The 24,770-nt window shown below is 38.0% G+C and overlaps 1 protein-coding gene across 5 annotated transcripts in view; it reads right to left on the minus strand.

The window, feature by feature from the left end:
• OPHN1 (oligophrenin 1) overlaps nt 1-24,770 on the minus strand; it is a 627,552-nt gene that overhangs the window by 411,725 nt on the left and 191,057 nt on the right. For all 5 annotated transcript variants that reach the window (XM_027535147.1, XM_027535145.1, XM_027535143.1 and 2 more), the window contains one exon: nt 15,306-15,367. In XM_027535147.1, coding sequence (XP_027390948.1) covers nt 15,306-15,367 — 62 coding nt within the window. The remainder of the gene's footprint in view (nt 1-15,305; nt 15,368-24,770) is intronic.

Consider the following 24,770-nt stretch of genomic DNA (forward strand, 5'->3'; position numbering starts at 1 on the left):
GGAAACAGAGAAAAGGGAGCCCTTACACAGTTTGTGGGAATGTAAAGTGGTGCATCCACTATGGAAAACGGTATGGAGGTTCCTTAAAAAACTAAAAATAGAGCTACCGTATGATCTAGCAATCACACTCCTGTGGATATATCCCCTCAAAAAAAATGAGAATTTAATTCCAAAAGATATATGTACCCCAATGTACATAGCAGCACTATTACAACAGCCAAGACATAGAAACAACCAAGTGCCCATCAATACATGTTTGGCTTAAGAAAATGTGATATATATATATCACATCTTACACATATCATATATATATATATTCATTCTGTGCTTAGTCACTAAATCATGTCTGACTCTTTGCAACCCCATGGATTGTAGCCCATTAGGCTCCTCTGTCCATAGGGATTTTCCAGGCAAGAATAGTGGAGTGGGTTGCTATACCCTCCTCCAAGGGTTCTTCCCAACTCAGGATCGCACTCAGGCCTCCCACATTGCAGTCGGATTCTTTACTGTCTGAGCCACCAGGGAAGCCCATACACATGTGGTATATATATACTATATGTATGTGTATATATATATATATATATATATATCATATATGTATATATAAACATATACACACATATGTATATGTAAGCATAGATTCATACAATGGAATATTGCCATTTGCAGCAACAGGGATGGACCTAGAGATAACCATACTAAGTGAAGTAAGTCAGACAAGTATCATATAATATCATTTACATGTGGAAGCTAAAAATAATACAAGTGAATATATATACAAAACAGAAACACACTCACAGACATAAAAAGTAAATTTACAATTACCAAAGGGGAACAGGAGGGGAGGAGGATTAAGAATATAGAATTAACACACACAAACTACTATACCTAAAATAGATAAGCAATGAGGATTTACTGTATAGCAAATGGAACTATATTCAACATCTTGTAATATCTGATAATAGAAAATAATTTTAATATCTATGTATCTGAATCATGGACTTGCCCATTGGCTTGGGAGTAGAGAATCCACCTGCAATACAGAAGACATGGGTTCAGTCCCTGATTCAGGAAGATCCCCTGGAGAAAGAAAGAACAATACACTCCAGGATTCTTGCCTGGGAAATCCCATGGACAAAGGAGCTTGACAGGCTACAGTCCATGGGGTCACAAAAGATTCAGACATGACTAAGTGACTAAACAAGAGCAACATATATCTGACACAATATTTAAGTTAACTCTATTTCAATATTTTTTAATTTTGCAAAAAAAATGTATAGTATTGCTGAAGAAATAGACAAATACATCAATGGAAGAGAACAGAGCCCAGATATAGATTCACACAAAATAATCCATTGACCTTTGCCAAAGAAGCTAAAGTAATTCAATGGAGAAAGGACACTCTTTTCAGAAATAGTGATGAAACAACCAGATATCCACATTTAAAAAAAAAAATCTGGATACAATCCTTAAGGTTTCTCAAGAATTAGCTCAAAAGGGGGAAAAGGTCGGAAAAAGATGGCAGAGGAGTAAGATAGGGAGATGGTCAGCCTCCCCACAAATACATCAAAAACTCAATAAGATATGAATCTCCTACAAAGCAATCTCTAGGCGACAGCAGAAGACCCCAGGCCTCCAGGGGGCAGACTAAGCTCCCTGGAATGAGGTAGGAGAGAAGATGGAGACATAAAAAGGGAAAAGGCACAGAACATCTGGACGGGAGCTTGTTGCACCGAGAGAGGGAGGGAGGAATTCTGAAACAGGGGCAGTTGCCATGAGCTGGGAGGAAACCTCATTGTGGGGAGGGGTATCTGCACAATCTCAGAAGGCTGGGCAAAGCAGAGACTTGGAGATTGGAGAACAAAGAAGGCTGCACTTCTCAGCCCATAGACAGCTCACAGACTGTGGCCCCAACCAGACAACAGGCTCAGGGAACTGAAACAAGCCCACAGAAGCCCTGTGGTGCAGAGGGCAGGCCCAGGGTGCCAAGAGAGGCATGGCATACAAACCTCTATAGCACACACAAACCTCACAGCATAGAGAGCAGGCCCAGGGAACCAAAAGAACACAGAAGTCCTGCGACATAGAGGTCAGGTGTCGGGAGCCACGTTAGGCATTACTGACAAAAATGTAGGCATGGCCCCGACCCCCTCTCCTCATCCCGCAGGCATGGTCCCGGGATGAAGGAGTTAGTTCTTGTAATTCTGACTTGTTCTTTCCTTTCTTTGGTTGACTTGGCTGGAAAGAATGTTAAGGTGCTTATTGTTCTTGGGAGGAGCATGAGAAGGCACAAAGCCTTCTGCAGTTGTGCCCAGTGAATAATCTATAAAGTAACCATTGACATTTGTTCAAGGATCTTTACAAAGAATGTTCCAGGATGAGCATGTAGGCCACAACTTGAGGCCATGGGAAGGACTGTTATCTGAGACCTGTTTGTGAGGGAAATATTTATGGCAAAAGAAGTTTGCTGAGTTTAGGGTTTAGGAGTAATTAAGAATAGTTAGAAGCTAAAAGTTTAAGGAATGTTGTAGTGTTAGCATATTTTACTATAGTTTATAGAGATTAGGAATTTTAGAGATATTAATAGCTAGAAGACTTTTTAGGAGATAGTGATCTTAGGATGCTAGGGGCAAACAGGATTTAGAAAGATAAGAAATAAACTGAGGAATGTAGCATGAGTTACAATGTAATCACAAGTTAAGTATAGGACACATAAGAGGAAGTAGATAATAGATAGTAAAGCCGATTCTGAGAGAATCACTGAAGCAGGAACTCTATTTGTAGGGCAACGATGATTTCTGGAGACAATAAATCTGGGTGGGGGAAACTAAAAATGTCAAACCTCTGACCTAATGCTTTTGTCAAAGTATAAAAGAAAACCTAAAGCTTGAAATAAACATGTAGCCCCGCACCTTGAGTCAGAGGCTACATCATTGTCCGCCGACACCACTCACCCCTTCAGGCTGATTCCCTGGCTGCTGGAGCTGGAGTCTGGCAGGCAGGCCAAGTGAGACGGGACAAGTGCACACAGGTCCACCCCCACCTGCTCCACGCAGAGAATGGGCCCAAGACAAGTGCACACAATACTCACGACATAGAGGGTGGGTCCAGTGAACCAAGCAAATGCACACAAGCCATGTGACATATAGGACAACCTCAGGGGACTGAGGGAAGTCCATACACATCTCCGTGATGCAAAGGGAAGGGTCAGGGAGCAGAGAAAAGATCCATACATGCCCCGACCTAGCAAGCTTTGGTCTGCTATTCAAGGCAAGACCAGGAAACGGAAGCACCAGTGAAGATTCCAGGAACAAGTAGGGGGCTGGTGACGGTAAAAATATCCTGAGAGGGCCACTTCGAAACAGCTGTGGAAATAGATGTGTCTAACACTGACAAAGCCAGAAGGATTGTTCAAAGGTATACTGAACTGACAGATATTCCCCAAACCAACCAATGTACATTGCACTGCCCTTCAGAGAGACGAGGTCCAGCTCCATCAACCAGAAAAACACAGGCACAAGCTCCCCCAACCAGGAAAACATCACAGGACACTAATCCAACCCCATCCATGGGGGCAGACTCCACAACCAAGAAGAACTACCATCTTGAGAACTTTTTTTTTTCTTATGAATCACACTGTTTATTCCCTCTACATACTTCCATGTTCACATTACCCTTTTGCAATGCTGTGGAGTTTTCCTCTTTGTTTTTCTTGTTAAAAAAACTTCTTTTTAAGATTTTTTTCACCAATTTTTGTGATTTTTGTGACTTCGTTTTTGATATGTTTGACTGCTTTTCTTAAACTTCTTTACCAGCTGTAGCTATTCCTGAATATATATAAACCTTTGTCACATGTGTCTATTTATCTTTGCTTTGCTATTTTTTCTCTTTTATTTACCCTGTCTTCCATGCCCTTCCTTTTCTCTTTTCTCTCCCTTCTTCTATTTCTTTTCTCTTTCTCTTCTCCCTTTTTTCCTTCCTTCACTCTTTCTTTTTGCATCATGCAATTTAAATTGTTGTGCTATCTTTGCTATATTCGCCAGTTGGCACTCTGCCCAGGCTCAGCTTTAAAATACTGAACCTTAGTGAGCTCTGCTTTTATTTGGGCATTATCAACTTTGGTTTCCCTTGTTCACTAAGTCAGTCACCTGTACTCTTTTCTTTAGAATATTTTGGTTATAACTGTGTGTGTGGAACTATGTATGTGTCCCATTATTTCTGTAATTACCTGCTTGATCTGCTTGATCTCCTCCAATTAGAACACAGGCACAAGTCACCCCTAACAAAAAGTCAATGCAAACCACTCAACCAACCTTTCTCTCCAAGGGCAAAAACCAAAAGGAAGAAGGAATACAATTCTAAAACCTGTGAAAAGAAGACTTCAAATGGAACAAGTTAGAAAAAGCATGGAAAGACAGAGGAATAGAGAACAAATGAAAGAATACGGTAGAAACTCACAAGAAAAAAATAAATGAAGAGGAAATAGGCAATCTACTTGGAAGGGAATACAGAACAATGACAGTAAAGATGTTCCAAAGACTTGAAAATAGAATGGAGAAAATGCAAGGAACAACACAGTTAATACAATCACCAAGGATGTAGAAAAAAATAAAGAATAAACAAACAGATAATGAATAACAGAATTACTGAAGTTAAAATATTCTAGAAGGAACCAATAGCAGAATAACTGAGGCAGAAGAATGGATAAGTGAGCTGGAGGACAGAATGGTGGAAATAACTGCTGAAGAGCAGAATAAAGGAAAAAGAATGAAAAGAATTGAGGGTATTCTCAGAGACATTTGGGACAGCAATAAATGCACCAATATTCGAAATATAGGTGTCCCAGAGTGAAAAGGAAAGAAAGAAAGGCACTGAGAAATATTTTTGAAGAAATTATAGTTGAAAACTTCCCCAACATGGGAAAGGAAATAGTCAATTAAGTCCAAGAATCACAGAGAGTCCCTTAGAGGATAAACCCAAGGAGAAACACATCGAGACACATATCAATCAAGCTAACAGAGATTAAACACAAAGAAAGAATATTAAAAGCAGCAAGGGAAAAGCAACATACAAGGGAAAACCCATGTGATAAACAGTGGATCATTTACCAGAAACTCTGTAGGCCAGAAGAGTATGGCAGGATATATTTAAAGTACTGAAAGAAAAAAAAATCTACAACCAAGATTACTATACCTGGCAAAGATCTCATTCAAAATTGATGGAGAAACCAAAAGCTTCACAGATAAGCCAAAGTTAAGAGAGTTTAGCACCACCAAACCATCCTTACAACAAATACTAAAGGGACTTACATAACCAGCAAACACAAAAGAAAGGAAAGACCTACAAAAACAAACCCAAAACAATTAAGAAAATGCCAATGGGAACATATAATGCACAAATCAAAACATACAAAATGACTGAATGGATATAGAAACAAGACTCATATATATGTTGTCTACAAGAGACCCACTTTAGACCTAAAGTAAAAGGATGAAAATAAAAGCATGAAAAAAGATATTCCATGAGAATGGAAACCAAAAGAAAGCTGGAGTGGAAATCCTTAATTCAGACAAAACAGACTTATTACAAGAGGTAAAGAAAGACATAATGATCAAGGGTATAATGATAAAGGGATCAATCCAAGAAGACATAACAATTGTAAAGATGTATGTGCCCAACACAGGAGCATCTCAATACAGAAGGCAACCACTAATAAGCATAAGAGGGGAAACTGACAGCAACACAGTGATAGCAGAGGACTTAAACACCTCACTTATACCCATGGACAGATCATCAAAACAGAATCAATAAGGAAACACAAATCTTAAATGAAACATTAGACCAAATGGACCCAATTGACATCTTTAGGATTTTACATCCAAATGTAGGATACACTTTCTTCTCAAGTGCATATGGCACATTCTTCAGGATACACCATATCTTGGGCCACCAATCAAGCCTCAGTAAATTTATGAAAATTGAAATTGTATCAAGTATTTTCTCTGACCACAACACTGAGACTAGATATCAACTACAGAAAAAAAAAAAAAGCTGAAAAAGCACAAACTCATGGAGATTAAACAATACATTACTAAATAACAAAGATGTTACTGAAGAAATAAGAATGGAAATCAAAAGATTTCTAGAACAAATGGAAACGAAAACATGACGAGCCAAAAACTACGAAGTTCAGCAAAATCAGTTCTAAGAGGGAAGTTTATAGTAATACAATCCTACCTTAAGAAACAAGAAAAGCATTGAATAGACAACCTAATTCTACATCGAAAGCTGCTGGAAAAAGAACAAGAAACCACAAATTAATCAAAAGGAAAGAAATAATAAAGATTAGAGCAGAAATAAATGACAAAGAAATAAAGGAAACAAGCAAAAGTTAATAAAACTAAAAGCCGGTTCATTGAGAAGATAAAATTGACAATTTACTAGCCAGACTCATCAAGAAAAACAGGGATAAAAATCAAATTAAAAAACAGAAATGAAAAGGAGAGGTTATAACAGATAACACAGAAATACAAAGGATCATGAGAATATTATGAATATTAATATGCTAATAAAATGGACAACCTACAGGAAATGGACAGATAATCAGAACAGTTCAACCTCCCAAGACTGAATCAGAAATAAATACAAATTATGGACAAGGCAATTACAAATACTGAAAGCAAAACTGTGATCAAAATTCTCCCAGGAAGCAAAAACCCAGGGGCAGATGGCTTCACAGGAGAATTCTTTCATACATTTAAAGAAGCACTAATGCCTATTTTTCTGAAACTATTCCAAAAAATTGCAGAGGAAGGAACACATCCAAACTCATTCTACAAGGCCAAAATCACCCTGATAACAAAATCAGGCAAAGGCAATACACACAAAAAAAGAACACTTCAGGCCAATATCACTGATGAACATAGATTCACTCCTCAACAAAATTCTAGCAAACAGAATTCAACAACACATTAAAAAGCTCATACACCATGACAAAGTTGGGTTTATTCCAGAGATGCAAGGATTCTTCAATATACACAAATCAATCAATGTGAACCACTATATAAAAAAATTGAAAGATAAAATCATATGAAAATCTCAATAGATGCATAAAAAGTCTTTGACACAATTCACCACCAATTTATGATTAAAATGCATCAAAAAATGGGCAAAGAAAGAACCTACCTCAACATAGTAAAGATCACATATGATAAGCCCACAGAAAACATTCTCAGTGATTAAAAACTGAAAGTATTCCCTCTAAGATCAGGAATAAGACAAGGGTGTCCACTCTCACCACTATTATTCAACATAATTTTGCCTAGCTATGGCAATTAGAGAAGAAATAGAAATAAAAGGAATCCAGATCGGAAAAGAAGAGGCAAAGCTCTCACTGTTTGCAGATGACATGATACTATACATAGAAAAGCCAAAAGAAATTATCAGAAAATTACTAGAGCTAATCAGTGAATGTAGCAAAGTCGTGGGATACAGGGTCAATACACAGAAATCACCTGCATTCTTATATAGTAACAATGAAAAATCAGAGAGAGGAATTAAGGAATCAATCCCATTCACCACTGCAACAAAAAGAATAAAATATCTAAGAATAAAACCTACCTAAGGAGACAAAAGAACTATATATCAAAAATTATAAGATACTAATGAATGAAATCAAAGACGACATAAACAGATGGAAAAACATTCCATGTTCCTGGGTAAGAAGATCTACATTGTGAAAATAACTATACTACCAAATTCAATCTACAAATGTAATGTGTTTCCTATCAAATTACCAATGGCATTTTTAAAGAACTAGAACAAAAAAGTTCACAATTCATACAGAAACACAAAAAAGCCCAAATACCCAAAGCAGTTTTGAGAACAAAGAATGGAGCTGGAGCAATCAACCTTTCTGACTTCAGACTATACTACAAAGCTACAATCATCAAGACAGTATGGCACTGGCACAAAAGCAGAAATATGTAACAATGGAGCAAGATAAATAGCCCATGCACCAATGGGTATCTTATTTTTGACAAAGGAGGCAAGAATATACAATGGGGCAAAGATAGCCTCTTCAATAAGTGCTGCTGGGAAAACTGTTCAGCTACATGTAAAACAATGAAATTAGAACACTTTTGAATGCCATACAGAAAGATAAACTCAAAATGACTTAAAGACCTAAAAGTAAGACCAGAAACTATAAAACTCTTAAGGAAAACACAGGCAGAATACTTGACAACATGATCAAAGCAAGATCCTCTATGACTCACCTCCTAGAGTAAGAGAAATAAAAATAAAGGTAAACAAGTGGGACCTAATTAAACTTAAAAGCTTTGGTAGAGCAAAGGAAGCTAAAAATAAGGTGAAAAGACAACCCCCCAAAATGGGAGAAAATAATAGCAAAGGAAATAACTGACAAAGAATTAATTTCAAAAATATACTATCAACTCATATATAACTCAATACCAGAAAAACAAACAGCCCAATCAAAAAGTGGGAAAATGTCTCAAAAGAGACATATCTCTTTAGAGAGACATTTCTCCAAAGAAGACATACAGATAGCTAATAAAGACATGAAAAGATGCTCAACATCACTCGTTATTAGAGAAATGGAAATCAAATGCATTTCTCATTATTAGAGAAATGCTAATGAGAGAAATCAGAGAAATTTAGAGAAACTAGAAAAATCACTTGTTATTACAGAAATGCAAATAAAAACAACAATGAGATACCACCACACACCAGTCAAAATAGTCATCATCAAAAAGTCTATAAAGAATAAATGCTGGAGGGGGTGTGGAGAAATGCAGATTGATACAGCCACTATGGAAGACAGTATGGGGATTCCTTAAAAAATCAAGAATAAAACCACCATGTGACCCAGCAATCCCATTACTAGGCATATACCCTGAGGAAACCAAAATTGTAGAAGACACATGTATCCCAATGTTTACTGCACCACAATTTACAATAGCTAGAACATAGAAGCAACCTAAATATCCATTTATATTTAGAAGCTGCGGTATATACATACAATGGAATAATCAGTTCAGTTTAGTTCAGTCTCTCAGTCATGTCTGACTCTTTGTGACCCCATGAATTGCAGCAAGCCAGGCCTCCCTGTCCATTACCAACTCCCGGAGTTCACTGAGACTCACATCTATCAAGTCAGTGATGCCATCCAGCCATCTCATCCTCTGTCATCCCCTTCTCCTCCTGCCCCCAATCCCTCCCAGCATCAGAGTCTTTTCCAATGAGTCAACTCTTCCCATGAGGTGGCCAAAGTACTGGAGTTTCAGCTTTAGCATCATTCCTTCCAAAGAAATCCCAGGGCCGATCTCCTTCAGAATGGACTGGTTGGATCTCCTTGCAGTCCAAGGGACTCTCAAGAGTCTTCTCCAACACCACAGTTCAAAAGCATCAATTCTTCGGCGCTCAGCTTTCTTCACAGTCCAACTCTCACATCCATACATGACCACAAGAAAAACCATAGCCTTGACTAGATGGACCTTTTGGCAAAGTAATGTCTCTGCTTTTCAATATGCTATCTAGGTTGGTCATAACTTTCCTTCCAAGGAGTAAGCGTCTTTTAATTTCATGGCTGCAATCAACATCTGCAGTGATTTTGGAGCCCAGAAAAATAAAGTCTGACACTGTTTCCACTGTTTCCCCATCTATTTCCCATGAAGTGATAGGACCGGATGACATGATCTTCGTTTTCTGAATGTTGAGGTTTAAGCCAACTTTTTCACTCTCCACTTTCACTTTCATCAAGAGGCTTTTGAGTTCCTCTTCACTTTCTGCCATAAGGGTGGTGTCATCTGCATATCTGAGGTTATTGATATTTCTCCCAGCAATCTTGATTCCAGCTTGTGCTTCTTCCAGTCCAGCGTTTCTCATGATGTACTCTGCATATAAGTTAAATAAACAGGGTGATAATACACAGCCTTGACGTATTCCTTTTCCTATTTGGAACCAGTCTGTTGTTCCATGTCCAGTTCTAACTGTTGCTTCGTGACCTGCATACAAATTTCTCAAGAGGCAGGTCAGGTAGTCTGGTATTCCCATCTCTTTCAGAATTTTCCACAATTTATTGTGATCCTCACAGTCAAAGGCTTTGGCATAGTCAATAAAGCAGAAATAGATGTTTTTCTGGAACTCTCTTGCTTTTTCCATGATCCAGTGGATGTTGGCAATTTGGCCTCTGGTTCCTCTGCCTTTTCTAAAACCAGTTTGAACATCTGGAAGTTCACGGTTCACATATTGCTGAAGCCTGGCTTGGAGAATTTTCAGCATTATTTTACTAGCGTGTGAGATGAGTGCAATTGTGCAGTAGTTTGAGCATTCTTTGGCATTGCCTTTCTTTGGGATTGGAATGAAAACTGACCTTTTCCAGTCCTGTGGCCACTGCTCAGTTTTCCAAATTTGCTGGCATATTGAGTGCAGCACTTTCACAGCATCATCTTTCAGGATTTGAAATAGCTCAACTGGAATTCCATCACCTCCTCTAGCTTTGTTCGCAGTGATGCTTTCTAAGGCCCACTTGACTTCACATTCCAGCATATCTGGCTCTAGGTGAGTGATCACATCGATCGTGATTATCTGGGTCATGAAGATCTTTTTTGTACAGTTCTTCTGTGTATTCTTGCCACCTCTTCTTAATTTTCTGCTTCTGTTAGGTCCATACCATTTCTGTCCTTTATCAAGCCCATCTTTGCATGAAATGTTCCCTTTGTATCTTTAATTTTCTTGAAGAGATCTCTAGTCTTTCCCATTCTGTTGTTTTCCTCTATTTCTTTGCATTGATCGCTGAGGAAGGCTTTCTTATCTCTTCTTGTTATTCTTTGGAACTCTGCATTCAGATGCAATATTACTCAGTCGTAAAAAGGTATGCATTTGAGTCAGTTCTAATAATGTGGACATACCTAGAGCCTATTAAGCAGAGTGAAGTAAGTCAGAAAGAGAAATATAAATATCCTATACTAAGGCATATATATGGAATCTAGAAAGATGGTACTGATGAATTTATTTGCAGGGCAGCAATGGAGAAACAGACATAGAGAACAGACTTATGCACATGAGGGAAGGGGAGGAGGGAGAGGGTGAGATTTATAAAAAGAGTAACATGAAAACCTACAATATCATATGTAAAATAGATAGCCAATGGGAATTTGTTGTATGGCTCAGCGAACTCAAACAGGGGCTCTGTACAATCTGGAAGGGTGGGATTGGGAGGGAAATGGGAGGGACATCCATGAGGGAGGGGATGTGGGTATACTTATGGCTGATTCTTGTTCATGTTTAACAGAAAATAAAATTATATAAAGCAATGACCCTTCAATTTTTTTAAAAAAGAAAGCAAACAAAAAAAGAATTAGTTCAAAAGAGATCATAGACCTAAATGTATACATAATTATAAAACTCCTACAAGATCTTGTGCCAGTGCACAAGTGTGTCCAATTCTCTGTGACCCTTTGGATTGTAGCCCATGAGGCTCCTCAACACATGGAATTTTTTAGGCAAGAATATTGGCATGGGTTACCATTTCCTCCTCCAGGGCAATTTCCCAACCCAGGGATTGAACATGCATCTCCTGTATTTCCTGTATTACAGGCAGATACTCTACCCACTGAGCCTTAGGGAAGCCTTACAAAATAACAAATGAAACCATATAGATGAGTTTTTGTTTGGTAATGCCTTTTTAGATACAACCCCAAAAGCATGATTGATGAAGGACCTGATAAAATGGGCTTCATTCAAATTCAAAATTTCGGCTCTGCAAAAGACTTTCTAAAAAAATGAAAAGATAAGCCACAGATTGGAATATTTTGTGCAAAGAACATTTCTGATAAAGGACTGACATCCGAAATATACAAAGAAATCTTAAAACTTAACAATAGCAAAGAAAACAATTAAGGCAAAGAGTTGAACACTACTGAGAGACTTTCACTTTCAAGAAGTAGGCAAAAGATGTGAACACATCCCTCATGAAAGATGATGTATAGACAGCAAATAAGCATATGCAAATATGTTCCAAATCAAATGTCATCAGGAAAAAGCAAATTACAACAGCAAATATATACTATTATACACAAAGGAACATTTCATATGAGGATGGGCATGATAAACAACAGAAACGATAAGTACCTAACAGAAGCAGAAGACATTAAGAAAAGGTAACAGGAATACACAGAAAAACTAAAAAAAAGTCTTAATGACCCAGATAACCACAATGGTGTGGTCACTCACTCAGAGCCACAAATCTTGGGGTGTGAAATCAAGTGGCCTCAGGAAGCATTACTATGAACAATCCTAGTGGAAGCAATGGAATTACAGCTGAGCTATCTTAAATCCTGAACAATGATGCTGTTAAAGTGCTGCATTCAATATGTCAGCAAATTTGGAAAACCTACCGGTGGCCACAAGACTACTGGAAAAGGTCAATTTTCATTCCAACTGCAAAGAAGGGCAATGCTAAAGAGCGTTCAAACTACTGTACAATTACACTCATTTCACATGTTAGCTAGGTAATGATCAAAATCCTTCAAGCTAAGTTTCAGCAGTATGTGAACCGAGAACTTCCAGATGTACAAACTGGATTTACAAAAGGCAGAGGAACCACAGATTGAATTGTCAACATTTGCTGGATCATAAAGAAAGCAAGGGAAGTCCACAATAATACCTACTTCTGCTTCATTGACTACACGAAAGTCTTTGACTGTGTGGACAACAACAAACCATGGAAAATTCTTAAAGAGATGGGAATACCAGACCAGCTAACCTGTCTCATGAGAAACTGGTATGCAGGTCAATAAGCAATAATTAGAACCAGACATAGAAAAATGGACTGGTTCAACATTGGGAAAAGAGTATCTCAAGGCTGTATATTGTCACCCTGCTTATTTAACATGTATGCAGAGTACCTCATGCGAAATGCTAGACTGGATAAAACACAAATTAGAATCAAGATTGTTGGGAGAAATATCAATGACCTCAAATATGCAGATGATACCACCAATGGCAAAAACTGAAGAGGAATTAAAGAGATTCTTGATGAGGGTAAAAGAGGAGAGTGAAAAGCTGGCTTAAAACTCAACATTCAAAACACTAAGATCATGGCATCTGGTCCCATCACTTGCTGGCAAATAGAAGAGAGAAAAGTAGAAGCAGTGACAGATTTTATTTTCTTTGGCTCCAAAATAACTGTGGGTGGTGATTACAGCCATGAAATTAAAAGACACATGGTCTTTGGAAAGAAAGCTATGATAAACCTAGACAGTGTACTAAAAATCAGCAACTTCACTTTGCCAACAGAAATCTGTATAGCCAAAGCTATAGCTTTTCCAGTAGTAATGTACAGATGTGACAGTTGGACCATAAAGAAGAAAGAGTGCTGAAGAATTAATACCTTCAAATTCTAGTCCTGGAGAAGACTCTTCAGAGTCCTTTGGGCTGCACAGAGATCAAACCTTGCAGTTAATCATAAAGGAAATCAACCCTGAATATTCACTGGAAAGACTGAAGCCGAAGTTCAAGCTCCAATACTTTGGCCACCCGAAGCAAAGAGCCAACTCGTTGGAAAAGAACTTAATGCTGGGAAATTTTGAAAGCAGAAGAAGGGGGCAACAGAAGATGAAATAGTTAGATAGCATCATTGACTCAATGGACATGAGTTTGGGCAAGCTCCAGGAGATAGTAAAGGACAGGGAAGTCTGGCACGCTGCAGTCCATGGAGTCACAAAGAGCTGAACATGACTTAGCAACTAAACAACAACAAAAATACATATTAGAGTGGGTGAAATCCAAATCACAGCCAACATCAAAAGCTTGCAATAATGTGCAGCAACAAGAACTGTCATTCATGGCTGGTGAGATTGCAAAATGGTACAGCCAATTTGGAAAACAGTTTGGCAGTTTTTTACAAATCTAGACCTACTCATCACACAATCTAGAAATTGTATCCCTTAGAATTTACTGAAAAGAGCTGAAAATTTATATCCACATAAAAATCTGTACACAGATGTGTATGGAAGTTTTTTCATAATTGCCAAAACTTGGGAGTAACCAATATATTCTTCATAAGGTGAAACGATGAAGAAACCATGGCACATCCATATAATGGAATATTTACTATAATATACGCATACATAATATTCACTGACCAAAAAAAACGAGTTATGAAGCCATGAAAAGACATAGAGGAACTTTAAATGCATGTTGCTAAGTCAAAGAAACCAATCTGAAAAAGCTATATTATACAACTCCAATTATATGACATTCTAGAAAAGGCAAAACACAGTAAAAAGATAAGTGTCTGTCAGGGGTTTGGGTGTCAGAAAAGGTAGGGGGAATCACAGGAGATTTTTAGGGTAGTGAAAATATTCTGTATGATGAAACTTTGATGTTGTATATACGTCATTAAGCATTTTTCAAAAGTGATAAATATTCAACACAAAAATTGAACCCTAAAGTAACTATGGACTTGAGCTAATAATATTGTGTTGCAAGTTGTTAATAATAAGGGAAACCACACATGCAAGATGTTAATAAGGGAAACTATATGGGGAGTGGTGGCAAGGAGAAATGGAGTACAGTTTACCTTTGAACAGTGCAAGTGTTAAGGGCATAAGCCCCAACCCTGAGCAGTCAAAACTCTGCATATAGCTTTACAGTCAGTCCTCCAGTATCTGAGGTTCTGTACCCATAGATTCAACCAAAGTCACATCATGTAGTACTGTAGTATTCATTGAAAAGTACCTAAATATAAGTGGACTCACAGAGCTCAAACACATGTTCAAAGGGCAACTGTATAAGAAATCTCTATATTTTCACTCAATTTTTCTACAAAACTAAACATGCTCTAAATACCAAGTCTATTAATATTAATGAATGAGATTTTAAATGTAAGGAAAAAAGTTATCACATAGATATAAAAAAAAAACTATCACATGTCTAAATGTAAACATATAAATATAAACTCATTATTTCTAAAAGGAGATAAACACAAATAGATAATTTAAGAACACTAAAGACCACATTTTTTGTCAATATGTTCAACAGCCAAATTTAATGTCCTCTCAAGTCTTATCTCACTGAAATGAATAGAGTGATATCCCTTTAAACTCTCAGAATGGGAACTTGAGATAGAATAATCAAATCAAATTCCAGTCTTTATAGTACCCAGGTAGTAATGAGACAGAAACTCAAACAAAAAAGCAACACTCTAACCAATGAGGACAGAAAAAAAATGTCCAAAGTCAGCCATGATCGTGGCTCCAGGCCAAGTGTTAATGACCTACCATCATCATCCTCTCGTTTTCTACTTCGTTGAGCAATTCAGCAAATTCTTTGAAGGATTCAGCTGAAAGGACAGAATAAAAGATAAACCAAATTAATTATGGTACTTGATAGGCAAGTGGGCAGAGGTTAAGGGAAAAGAGGTAGAAACCAGTGCCACAACCCAATGGCATCACTACATGAAGGTGTCAAATCTAAGGACAAAAGAAGAAAAGTTCAGTACCTATTCAATTCAATACTGATTTCCTTTTTCCTTCTCTTTTCTTGGGGGAATGCTCCTACCTCAGCTTTTACCTGCAGTTTTATTGATATATAGTTGACATATAACATTCTGTACATTTAAAGTGACTTTGACAAGTGCTAAAAAAATAAATAAAAGTTAAACATACAGTTATCATATGATTCAGCAATTCCATGCCTGGGTATATTCGCAAAAGAAGTGAAAAAATATTCAAACAAACATTTCTATACAAATATTCTTGACTGTTTTATTCACTGATGTTTGTTGCTCAGTCGTTCAGTATGTCTGACTCTTTGCAACCCCATGGACTGCAGCACATCAAGCTTCCCCGGCCTTTACTCACTCCTGGAGTTTGCTCTAACTCATGTCCATTGAGTCGATGATGCTGTACACCCACCTCATCCTGGCCCTCTTTTCCATTTCTCTTCAATTTTGAACAGCATCAGGGTCTTTTCAATGAGATGGCTCTTCTCATCAGGTGGCCAAAGGACTTAAGTTTCAGCTTCATTCCTACCAATGAATATTCAGGGTTGATTTCCTTTAGGATTGACTGGTTTGATGTCCTTGCTGTCCAAGGAACTCTCAAGAGTCTTCATCAGTATCACAGATTGAAAGCATCAATTCTTAAGCACTCAGCCTTCTTTGTGGTCCAAATCTAACATCCTTACATGATTACTGGAAAAAACAATGCTTTGACTATACAGACCTTTCTCAACAAAGTGATGTCACTGCTTTTTAATGTGCCATTTAGGTTTGTCATACTTTTTCTTCCGAGGAGCAACTGTCTTTTAATTTCATGGCTTTAGTCACCATCCACAGGGATTTTGGAGGCCAAGAAAATAAAATCTACTACAGTTTTGATTTTTTCACAATCTATTTGCCATGAAGTGAAGAGACCAGAGGCCATGATCTTAGATTTTAAATGCTGAGTTTAAGCCAGCTTTTACACTCTCCTCTTTCACCATCATCAAGAGGCTTTTAAGTTCCTCTTCATTTTCTATCATTAGGGTGGTATCATCGGCATATCTGAAGTTATTGATATGATTCTCTGCAATCTTGATACCAGCTTGTGATTCATGTAGCCTAACATTTCACATGATGCATTCTGCATAGAAGTTAAATAAGCAGGGTGACAAGACACAGCCTTGACATACTCCTTTCCTAATTAGGAACCAGTCTGCTGTTCCTTGTCTGGTTCTAACCATTGATACTTGATCTGCATAGAGGTTTCTCAGGAGGCAGGTAATCTGGTTAGTATTTCCATCTATTTAAAAATTTTCCAGTTTTTTATGATCCACAAAATGGACCAGTACAAAATGAAGCAAGGCAAAGGCTAACAGAGTCTTGCCAAGAAAACACATTGGTCACAGCAAACAACCTCTTCCAACAACACTAGAGAAGACTCTACACATGGACATCATCAGATGGTCAATACTGAAATCATATTGATTATATTCTTTGCAGCCAAACAGAGAAGCTCTATACAGTCAGCAAAAAAAAAGATCAGGAGCTGACTATGGCTCCAATCACGAACTCCTTATTGCAAAATTCAGACTTAAATTGAAGAAAGGAAGGAAAACTACTAGACAATTCAAGTATGAGCTAAACCAAATCCCTTACGATTATACACTGGAAGAGACAAATAGATTCAAGGGACTCTATTAGATTCAATACATTCAAGATCTGATAGACAGAGTGCCTGAAGAACTATGGACAGAGGTTTATGACATTGTACAGGAGGCAGTGATCAAGACCATCCCCAAGTAAAACAAATGCAAAAAGGCAAAATGGTTGTCTGAGGAGACCTTAAAATAGCTGAGAAAATAAGAGAAGCTAAAGGCAAAGCAGAAAAGGAAAGATATACCCATTTGAAGGCACTTTCAAAGAATAACAAAGAAAGATAAGAAAGCCTTCTTCTGTGATCAGTGCAAAGACAGTAGAGGAAAACAATGGAATGGGAAAGACTAGAGATCTCTTCAAGAAAATTAGAGATACCAAGGGAACATTCATGCAAAGATGGGCATGGTAAAGGACGGAAATGGTATGGACCTAACAGAAGCAGGAAATATTAAGAAGATGTGGCAAGAATACACAGAAGAACTATACAAAAAAGATCTTCAGGACCCAGATAACCACGATGGTGTGATCACTCACCTAGAGCCAGACATCCTAGAATGCAAAGTCAAGTGGGCCTTGGGAAGCATCACTATGAACAAAGCTACTGGAGGTGATGGACTGCCAGTTGAGCTAATTCAAACCCTAAAAGATGATGCTGTTAAAATGCTGCACTCAATATGCTAGCAAATTTGGAAAACAACACTGGCAACAGAACTGAAAATGGTCAGTTTTCACTCCAATCCCTAAGAATGGCAATGCCAAAGAATGTTCAAACTACCACACAATTGCACTCATCTCACACGCTAGCAAAGTAATGCTCAAAATTCTCCAAGCGAGGCTTCAACAGAATGTGAACCATGAACTTCCAGATGTTCAATGGATTTAGAAAAGGTAGAGGAACAAGAGATCAAATTGCCACCATCTGTTGGATCATAGAAAAAGCAAGAGAATTACAGAGAAACATCTACTTCTGCTTTAATGATTATACCAAATCCTTTGACTATGTAGATCACAATAAACTGTGGAAAATTCTTCAAGAGATGGGAATACCAGGCCACCTTACCAACCTCCTGAGAAATCTGTATGCAGGTCAAGAAGCAACAGTTGAAAGTGGCCATGGAACAACAGATTAGTTCCAAATTGGGAAAGGAGCACATTAAGGCTGTATATTGTCAGCCTGCTTATTTATCATCCATGCAGAGTGTATCATGTGAAATGCCGGGCTTACTGAAGCACAAGCTGGAATCAAGATTACCGGAGGAAATGTCAGTAACCTCAGATACACAGATGATGCCACCCTTACTACAGAAATTGAAGAGGAACTGAAGATCCTCTTGATGAAAGTGAAAGAGGAGAGTGAAATAGTTAGCTTAAAACTCAACATTCTAAAACTAAGACCATGGTATCTGGTCCCATCACTTCACGGCAAATAGATGGGGAAACAATGGAAACAGTGACAGACTATTTTCTTGGGCACAAAAATCACTGCAGATGGTAACTGTAGCCATGAAATTAAAAGGCACTTGCTCCTTGGAAGAAAATTCATGACCCACTTAGAGAGCATATTAAAAAGCAGAGACAATACTTTGTTGACAAACATCCATCTAATCAAAGCTAAGGTTTTTCCAGTAGTCACGTATGGATGTGAGAATTGGACAATAAAGAAAGCTGAGCCCTGAAGAATTGATGGTTTCGAACTGTGGTGTTGCAGAAGACCAATAGTTTGATGCAATAATTTCAATGGGATTATTTCCTTCATTTCTCTTTCTGATAATTGGTTGGTAGTATATGGAAACATAACAGAGTTTTGTATATTAGTATTGTATCCTTCAAGTTTACCAAATTCTTTCATGAGCTCTAGTAGTTTACTGGTGGCATCTTTCAATGTATAGCATCATGTCATCTGAAAAAATTTCCTTAACTTAGTCTCAATTTCTTAAGAATTGCTCTGATAATCAGATAATATATGCAAACCTTTTTACACATAGTAGGTACTCAGGAAATGAAGCCTTTAATATTCATTTTCTCTATTTCCATATTTCTATTATAATACACAAGTTCCAATATATTCAATCTTCATTTTTTAAATGAAAACTAAGAAGAGATCTGACAGAATGTGGTCCACTGGAGAAGAGAATGTCAATCCACTTCAGTATTCTTGCCTTGAGAACCCCATGAACAGTATGAAAAGGTAAAATGATAGGATACTGAAAGAGGAACTTCCCAGGTCAGTAGGTGCCCAATATGCTACTGGAGATCAGTGGAGAAATAACTCCAGAAAGAATGAAGGGATAGAGCCAAAGCAAAAAGAATACCCAGCTGTGGATGTGACTGGTGATAGAAGCAAGGTCCGATGCTGTAAAGAGCAATATTGCAGAGGAACCTGGAATGTCAGGTCCAAGAATCAAGGCAAATTGGAAGTGGTAAAACGAGAGGTGGCAAGAGTGAATGTCGACATTCTAGGAATCAGCAAACTGAAATGGACTGGAATGGGTGAATTTAACTAGGATGACAATTATATCTACTACTGTGGGCAGGAATCCCTAGGAAGAAATGCAGTAGCCATCATGGTCAACAAGAGAGTCCAAAATGCATTACTTGGATGCAATCTCAAAAACGACAGAATGATCTCTGTTCGTTTCCAAGGCAAACCATTCAATATCACAGTAATCCAAGTCTAGGCCCCAACCAGTAATGCTGAAGAAGCTGAAGTTGAACGGTACTATGAAGACCTACAAGACCTTTTAGAACTAAGACCTAAAAAAGATGTCCTTTTCACTATAAGGGACTGGAATGCAAAAGTAGGAAGTCAAGAAACACCTGGAGTAAAAGGCAAATTTGGCCATGGAATACTGAATGAAGCATGGCAAAGGCAAATAGAGTTTTGCCAAGAAAATGCACTGGTCATAGCAAACACCCTCTTTCAACAACACAAGAGAAGACTCTAAACATGGACATCACCAGATGGTCAACACCGAAATCAGATTGATTATGTTCTTTGCAGCCAAAGACTGAGAAGCTCTATACAGTCAACAAAAACAAGACCGGGAGCTGATTGTGGCTCAGATCATGAACTCCTTATTCCAAATTCAGACTTAAATTGAAGAAAGTAGGGGAAATCACTAGACCATTCAGGTATGACGTAAATCAAATCCCTTATGATTATACAGTGGCAGTGACAAATAGATTTAAGGGCCTAGATATGATAGATAGAGTACCTGATGAACTATGGAATGAGGTTCGTGACACTGTACAAGAGACAGGGATCAAGACCATCCCTATGGAAAAGAAATGCAGAAAAGCAAAATGGCTCTCTGGAGAGGCCTTACAAATAGCTGTGAAAAGAAGAGAAGCGAAAAGCAAAGGAGAAAAGGAAAGATATAAGCATCTGAATGCAGACTTCCAACGAATAGCAAGAAAAGATAAGAAAGCCTTCCTCAGTGATCAATGCAAAGAAATAGAGGAAAACAACAGAATGGGAAGGACTAGAGATTTATTCAAGAAAATTAGAGATACCAAGGGAACATTTCATGCAAAGATGGGCTCAATAAAGGACAGAAATGATATGGACCTAACAGAAGCAGAAGATATTAAGATAGGTGGCAAGAATACACAGAAGAACTGTACGAAAAAGATCTTCAAGACCCAGATAATCACGATGGTGTGATCACTGACCTAGAGTCAGACATCCTGGAATGTGAAGTCCAGTGGGCCTTAGAAAGCATCACTACGAACAAAGCTAGTGGAGGTGATGGAATTCCAGTTGAGCTATTTCAAATCCTGAAAGATGATGCTGTGAAAGTGCTGCACTCAATATGCCAGCAAATTTGGAAAACTGAGCAGTGGCCACTGGACTGGAAAAGGTCAGTTTTCATTCCAATCCCAAAGAAAGGCAATGCCAAAGAATGCTCAAACTACCGCACAATTGCATTCATCTCACATGCTAGTAAAGTAATGCTTAAAATTCTCCAAGCCAGGCGTCAGCATACATGACCGTGAACTTCCTGATGTCCAAGCTGGTTTTAGAAAAGGCAGAGGAACCAGAGATCAAATTGCCAACATCTGCTGGATCATGGAAAAAGCAAGAGAGTTCCAGAAAAACATCTATTTCTGCTTTATTGACTATGCCAAAGCCTTTGACTGTGTGGATCACAATAAACTGTGGAAAATTCTGAAAGAGATGGGAATACCAGACCACCTGACCTGCCTCTTGAGAAACCTGTATGCAGGTCAGGAAGCAACAGTTAGAACTGGACATGGAACAACAGACTGGTTCCAAATAGGAAAAGGAATACATCAAGGCTGTATATTGTCATCCGACTTATTTAACTTATATGCAGAGTACATCATGAGAAACACTGGACTGGAAGAAACACAAGCTGGAATCAAGATTGCTGGGAGAAATATCAATAACCTCAGATATGCAGATGACACTGCCCTTATGGCAGAAAGTGAAGAGGAACTCAAAAGCCTCTTGATGAAAGTGAAAGTGGAGAGTGAAAAAGTTGGCTTAAAGCTCAACATTCAGAAAACGAAGATCATGGCATCCAGTCCCATCACTTCATGGGAAATAGATGGGGAAACAGTGGAAACAGTGTCAGACTTTATATTGGGGGGCTCCAAAATCACTACAGATGGTGACTGCAGCCATGAAACTAAAAGATGCTTACTCCTTGGAAGGAAAGTTATGACCAACCTAGATAGCATATTCAAAAGCAGAGACATTACTTTGCCAACAAAGGTCCGTCTAGTCAAGGCTATGGTTTTTCCTGTGGTCATGTATGGATGTGAGAGTTGGACTGTGAAGAAGGCTGAGTGCCGAAGAATTGATGCTTTTGAACTGTGGTGTTGGAGAAGACTCTTGAGAGTCCCTTGGACTGCAAGGAGATCCAACCAGTCCATTCTGAAGGAGATCGGCCCTGGGATTTCTTTGGAAGGAATGACGCTAAAGCTGAAACTCCAATACTTTGGCCACTTCATGAGAAGAGTTGACTCACTGGAAAAGACTCTGATGCTGGGAGGGATTGGGGGCAAGAGGAGAAGGGGACGACAGAGGATGAGATTGCTGGATGGCATCACTGACTCGATGGACATGAGTCTAAATGAACTCCGGGAGTTGGTGATGGACAGGGAGGCCTGGCGTGCTGCGATTCATGGGGTCGCAAAGAGTCGGACCGGACTGAGCGACTGATCTGATCTGATCATTATTTACATAGGTTAAATTAGGGTCTGTCCTCTTTATTATTAGAAAATGATTTGAAACATTAGTTTAAGAAACCAAGGCCTTACCTGCAATGACATATCTGATATGATGCTCATTGAAGTGGATATGACCAGATGCTTTTAATGAGTAAGGTTGACTACGGGGCCAACAAAGATTCAAAGCCCTCTTGGGAAAACCAGGTTAATACCTGCCTTGCAGAGTTCCTGGCCTTATAGTTGAGTAAGGAAAGTCTCTTCCTTGCAGAACTGAAAACTTCAGGATATTTTGCCTATCTAGAGAAGAACTCACTCAAATTTTTAGGTTCTGCAGGTGAAATGGTATGGGGAGGGTGGTGCGAGGGGGGTTCAGGATGGAGAACACATGTACACCCATGGCAGATTCATGTTGATGTATGGCAAAACCAATACAATATTGTAAAGTAATTAGCCTCCAATTAAAATAAATAAATTTATATTTTAAAAAATCCAATCTACAATTCTTGAAAACTTTCAGTAATGCAAACTTAAACAGATCCATATAGCAAATGATTATCCTTGTTGCACCTACAAATAGACCAAATCTAATGAGACCAGCCTTATTTTTTAATCAAGAATATTTTTTCTTTGAGATTAACTTTCATCAAAAGGGAGAATTTCTGTGTTTCAATGGAAAATGATGCATTGTCTAGATCACATCCTTTTGGATTATCAGAAGACTGCCCTATTCTTTGTCTTTGAGCTACCTGAACATTTGCACCTCTTGTTAGTGGAGGGTAACCTATAAGGATGCACACTCACACTTGTCTGGTTGAGATTTAAATGACTTGCTCCCCTTCTGAAAAAAAAAAAACAGTTTTGGTATCCATATGTAAATTGAACTGGATCCTGTTACTTTACCCAACTTATATTTAGCAAATCTTCAATCCCTTCTATTTCTTCCAATATCTAGTTATAATCCTCCAAACTAGCAATCCTAAATTTCCCCTTCTCATCTGACCTGGAAAAAGAGAGACCTGAGACTTGATGATCCAGATCCCTATAAGGATTCCAGGTCACCATGCAATTGATCCTTTCCCCATGATCTGAAGAAGATCTATGAACTAAAATCTGATGACTTGATATAAATCTCTAAGTGCTTGCCACCATAGCAGACCATGCATTGGGCTAAAATTTTCCCTGGAAAAACCACTATCTGAGTTAAGGAAGTCTGGTAAAATGTTCAATTCATATATGCCCTTATAGGAAAGACTGCCAGGACTGTGGACAATGTCGTCTAGAGGACTAGCATCCTACCTTGAGAGCTTCAAGAAACTCCAATGAGTGACACTATGTAATCAAAAATAAATGTCTACTACTGACCACTTAGAAATCACTGGACCCTCAGGGTTCAATTCACATCTCTTTTCTGTAACGGAAACTTTTGCATTAAACGACAAGGTCCTACTGTATACAACAGGGAACTGTCAATATACTCAATTTCTTATAATAAACCATAATGGAAAAGAATATGAAAAAGATTATATATATACACACACACACACACACACACACACACACACACATAACACAATCCTTTGCTGTATACCAGAAATTAACACAACACTGTAAATCAACTATACTTCAATAAAAATAAAATTTAAATAATTTTTAACTTTTATATTAATTTTATTTTTCATTTAGGGCATCCCTCTTCTTTTAGGATAGCTGAATTTCAGGACCCTAAAACAACTGACCTTCACAATCTAAAAAGACGGTCTAACTGATTTTATAGAAAAACACTAACAAACATCCTCAAGAGACTATTTCTTAAGCCCTGCTTTATCCCAATCAGGTTTATGATTACCTGTGAGTTGTTAGCAATTAATAATATTCACGTTGAATATAAGTGTGGGGGCTAGGGGGAATAGACAATGTAGAACTTCCTGAGTCCTGTGCTCCTATACAGCAGTAACGAGTGGCTGATGGAACTTCTACTTGAAAGTTTGATTTTAAATCAATCTGCTTGGTCTGCAAAGGACTTTTGACAAATATATTACAATGATTAGAAATTTGATTTGCAGTCTGAGACTTGAAAACACTGCTTTTTCTTTCTCCACGCATAAATAAACAAACTGATTCATTTCATCTAAGATGGGTCCTGAGACTCTGGATCAACATGCTTTTCAGGTAATTCTGATACAAAGCTATATTAAGATTAACTGAACTAGATGCTTCCTAAGGTCCCTTTAAACATTGACTTTTTTTACCTTTTCATTTTGTAGTAAACTCAGGCAATAATTTCAAACTAACATCTTTCTCCAAAAATTAGGTTCTCCACCTTCCTAGTAGGATCACCAGACACTGAGAAAAAGGATTTATATAAACCCTCTGATACATTTATTTATATGATTTACTCCTTGAAATTCTT

This window comes from Bos indicus x Bos taurus, chromosome X (genome assembly GCF_003369695.1).
Source record: "Bos indicus x Bos taurus breed Angus x Brahman F1 hybrid chromosome X, Bos_hybrid_MaternalHap_v2.0, whole genome shotgun sequence".
Classification (NCBI taxonomy): Eukaryota; Metazoa; Chordata; class Mammalia; order Artiodactyla; family Bovidae; genus Bos; species Bos indicus x Bos taurus.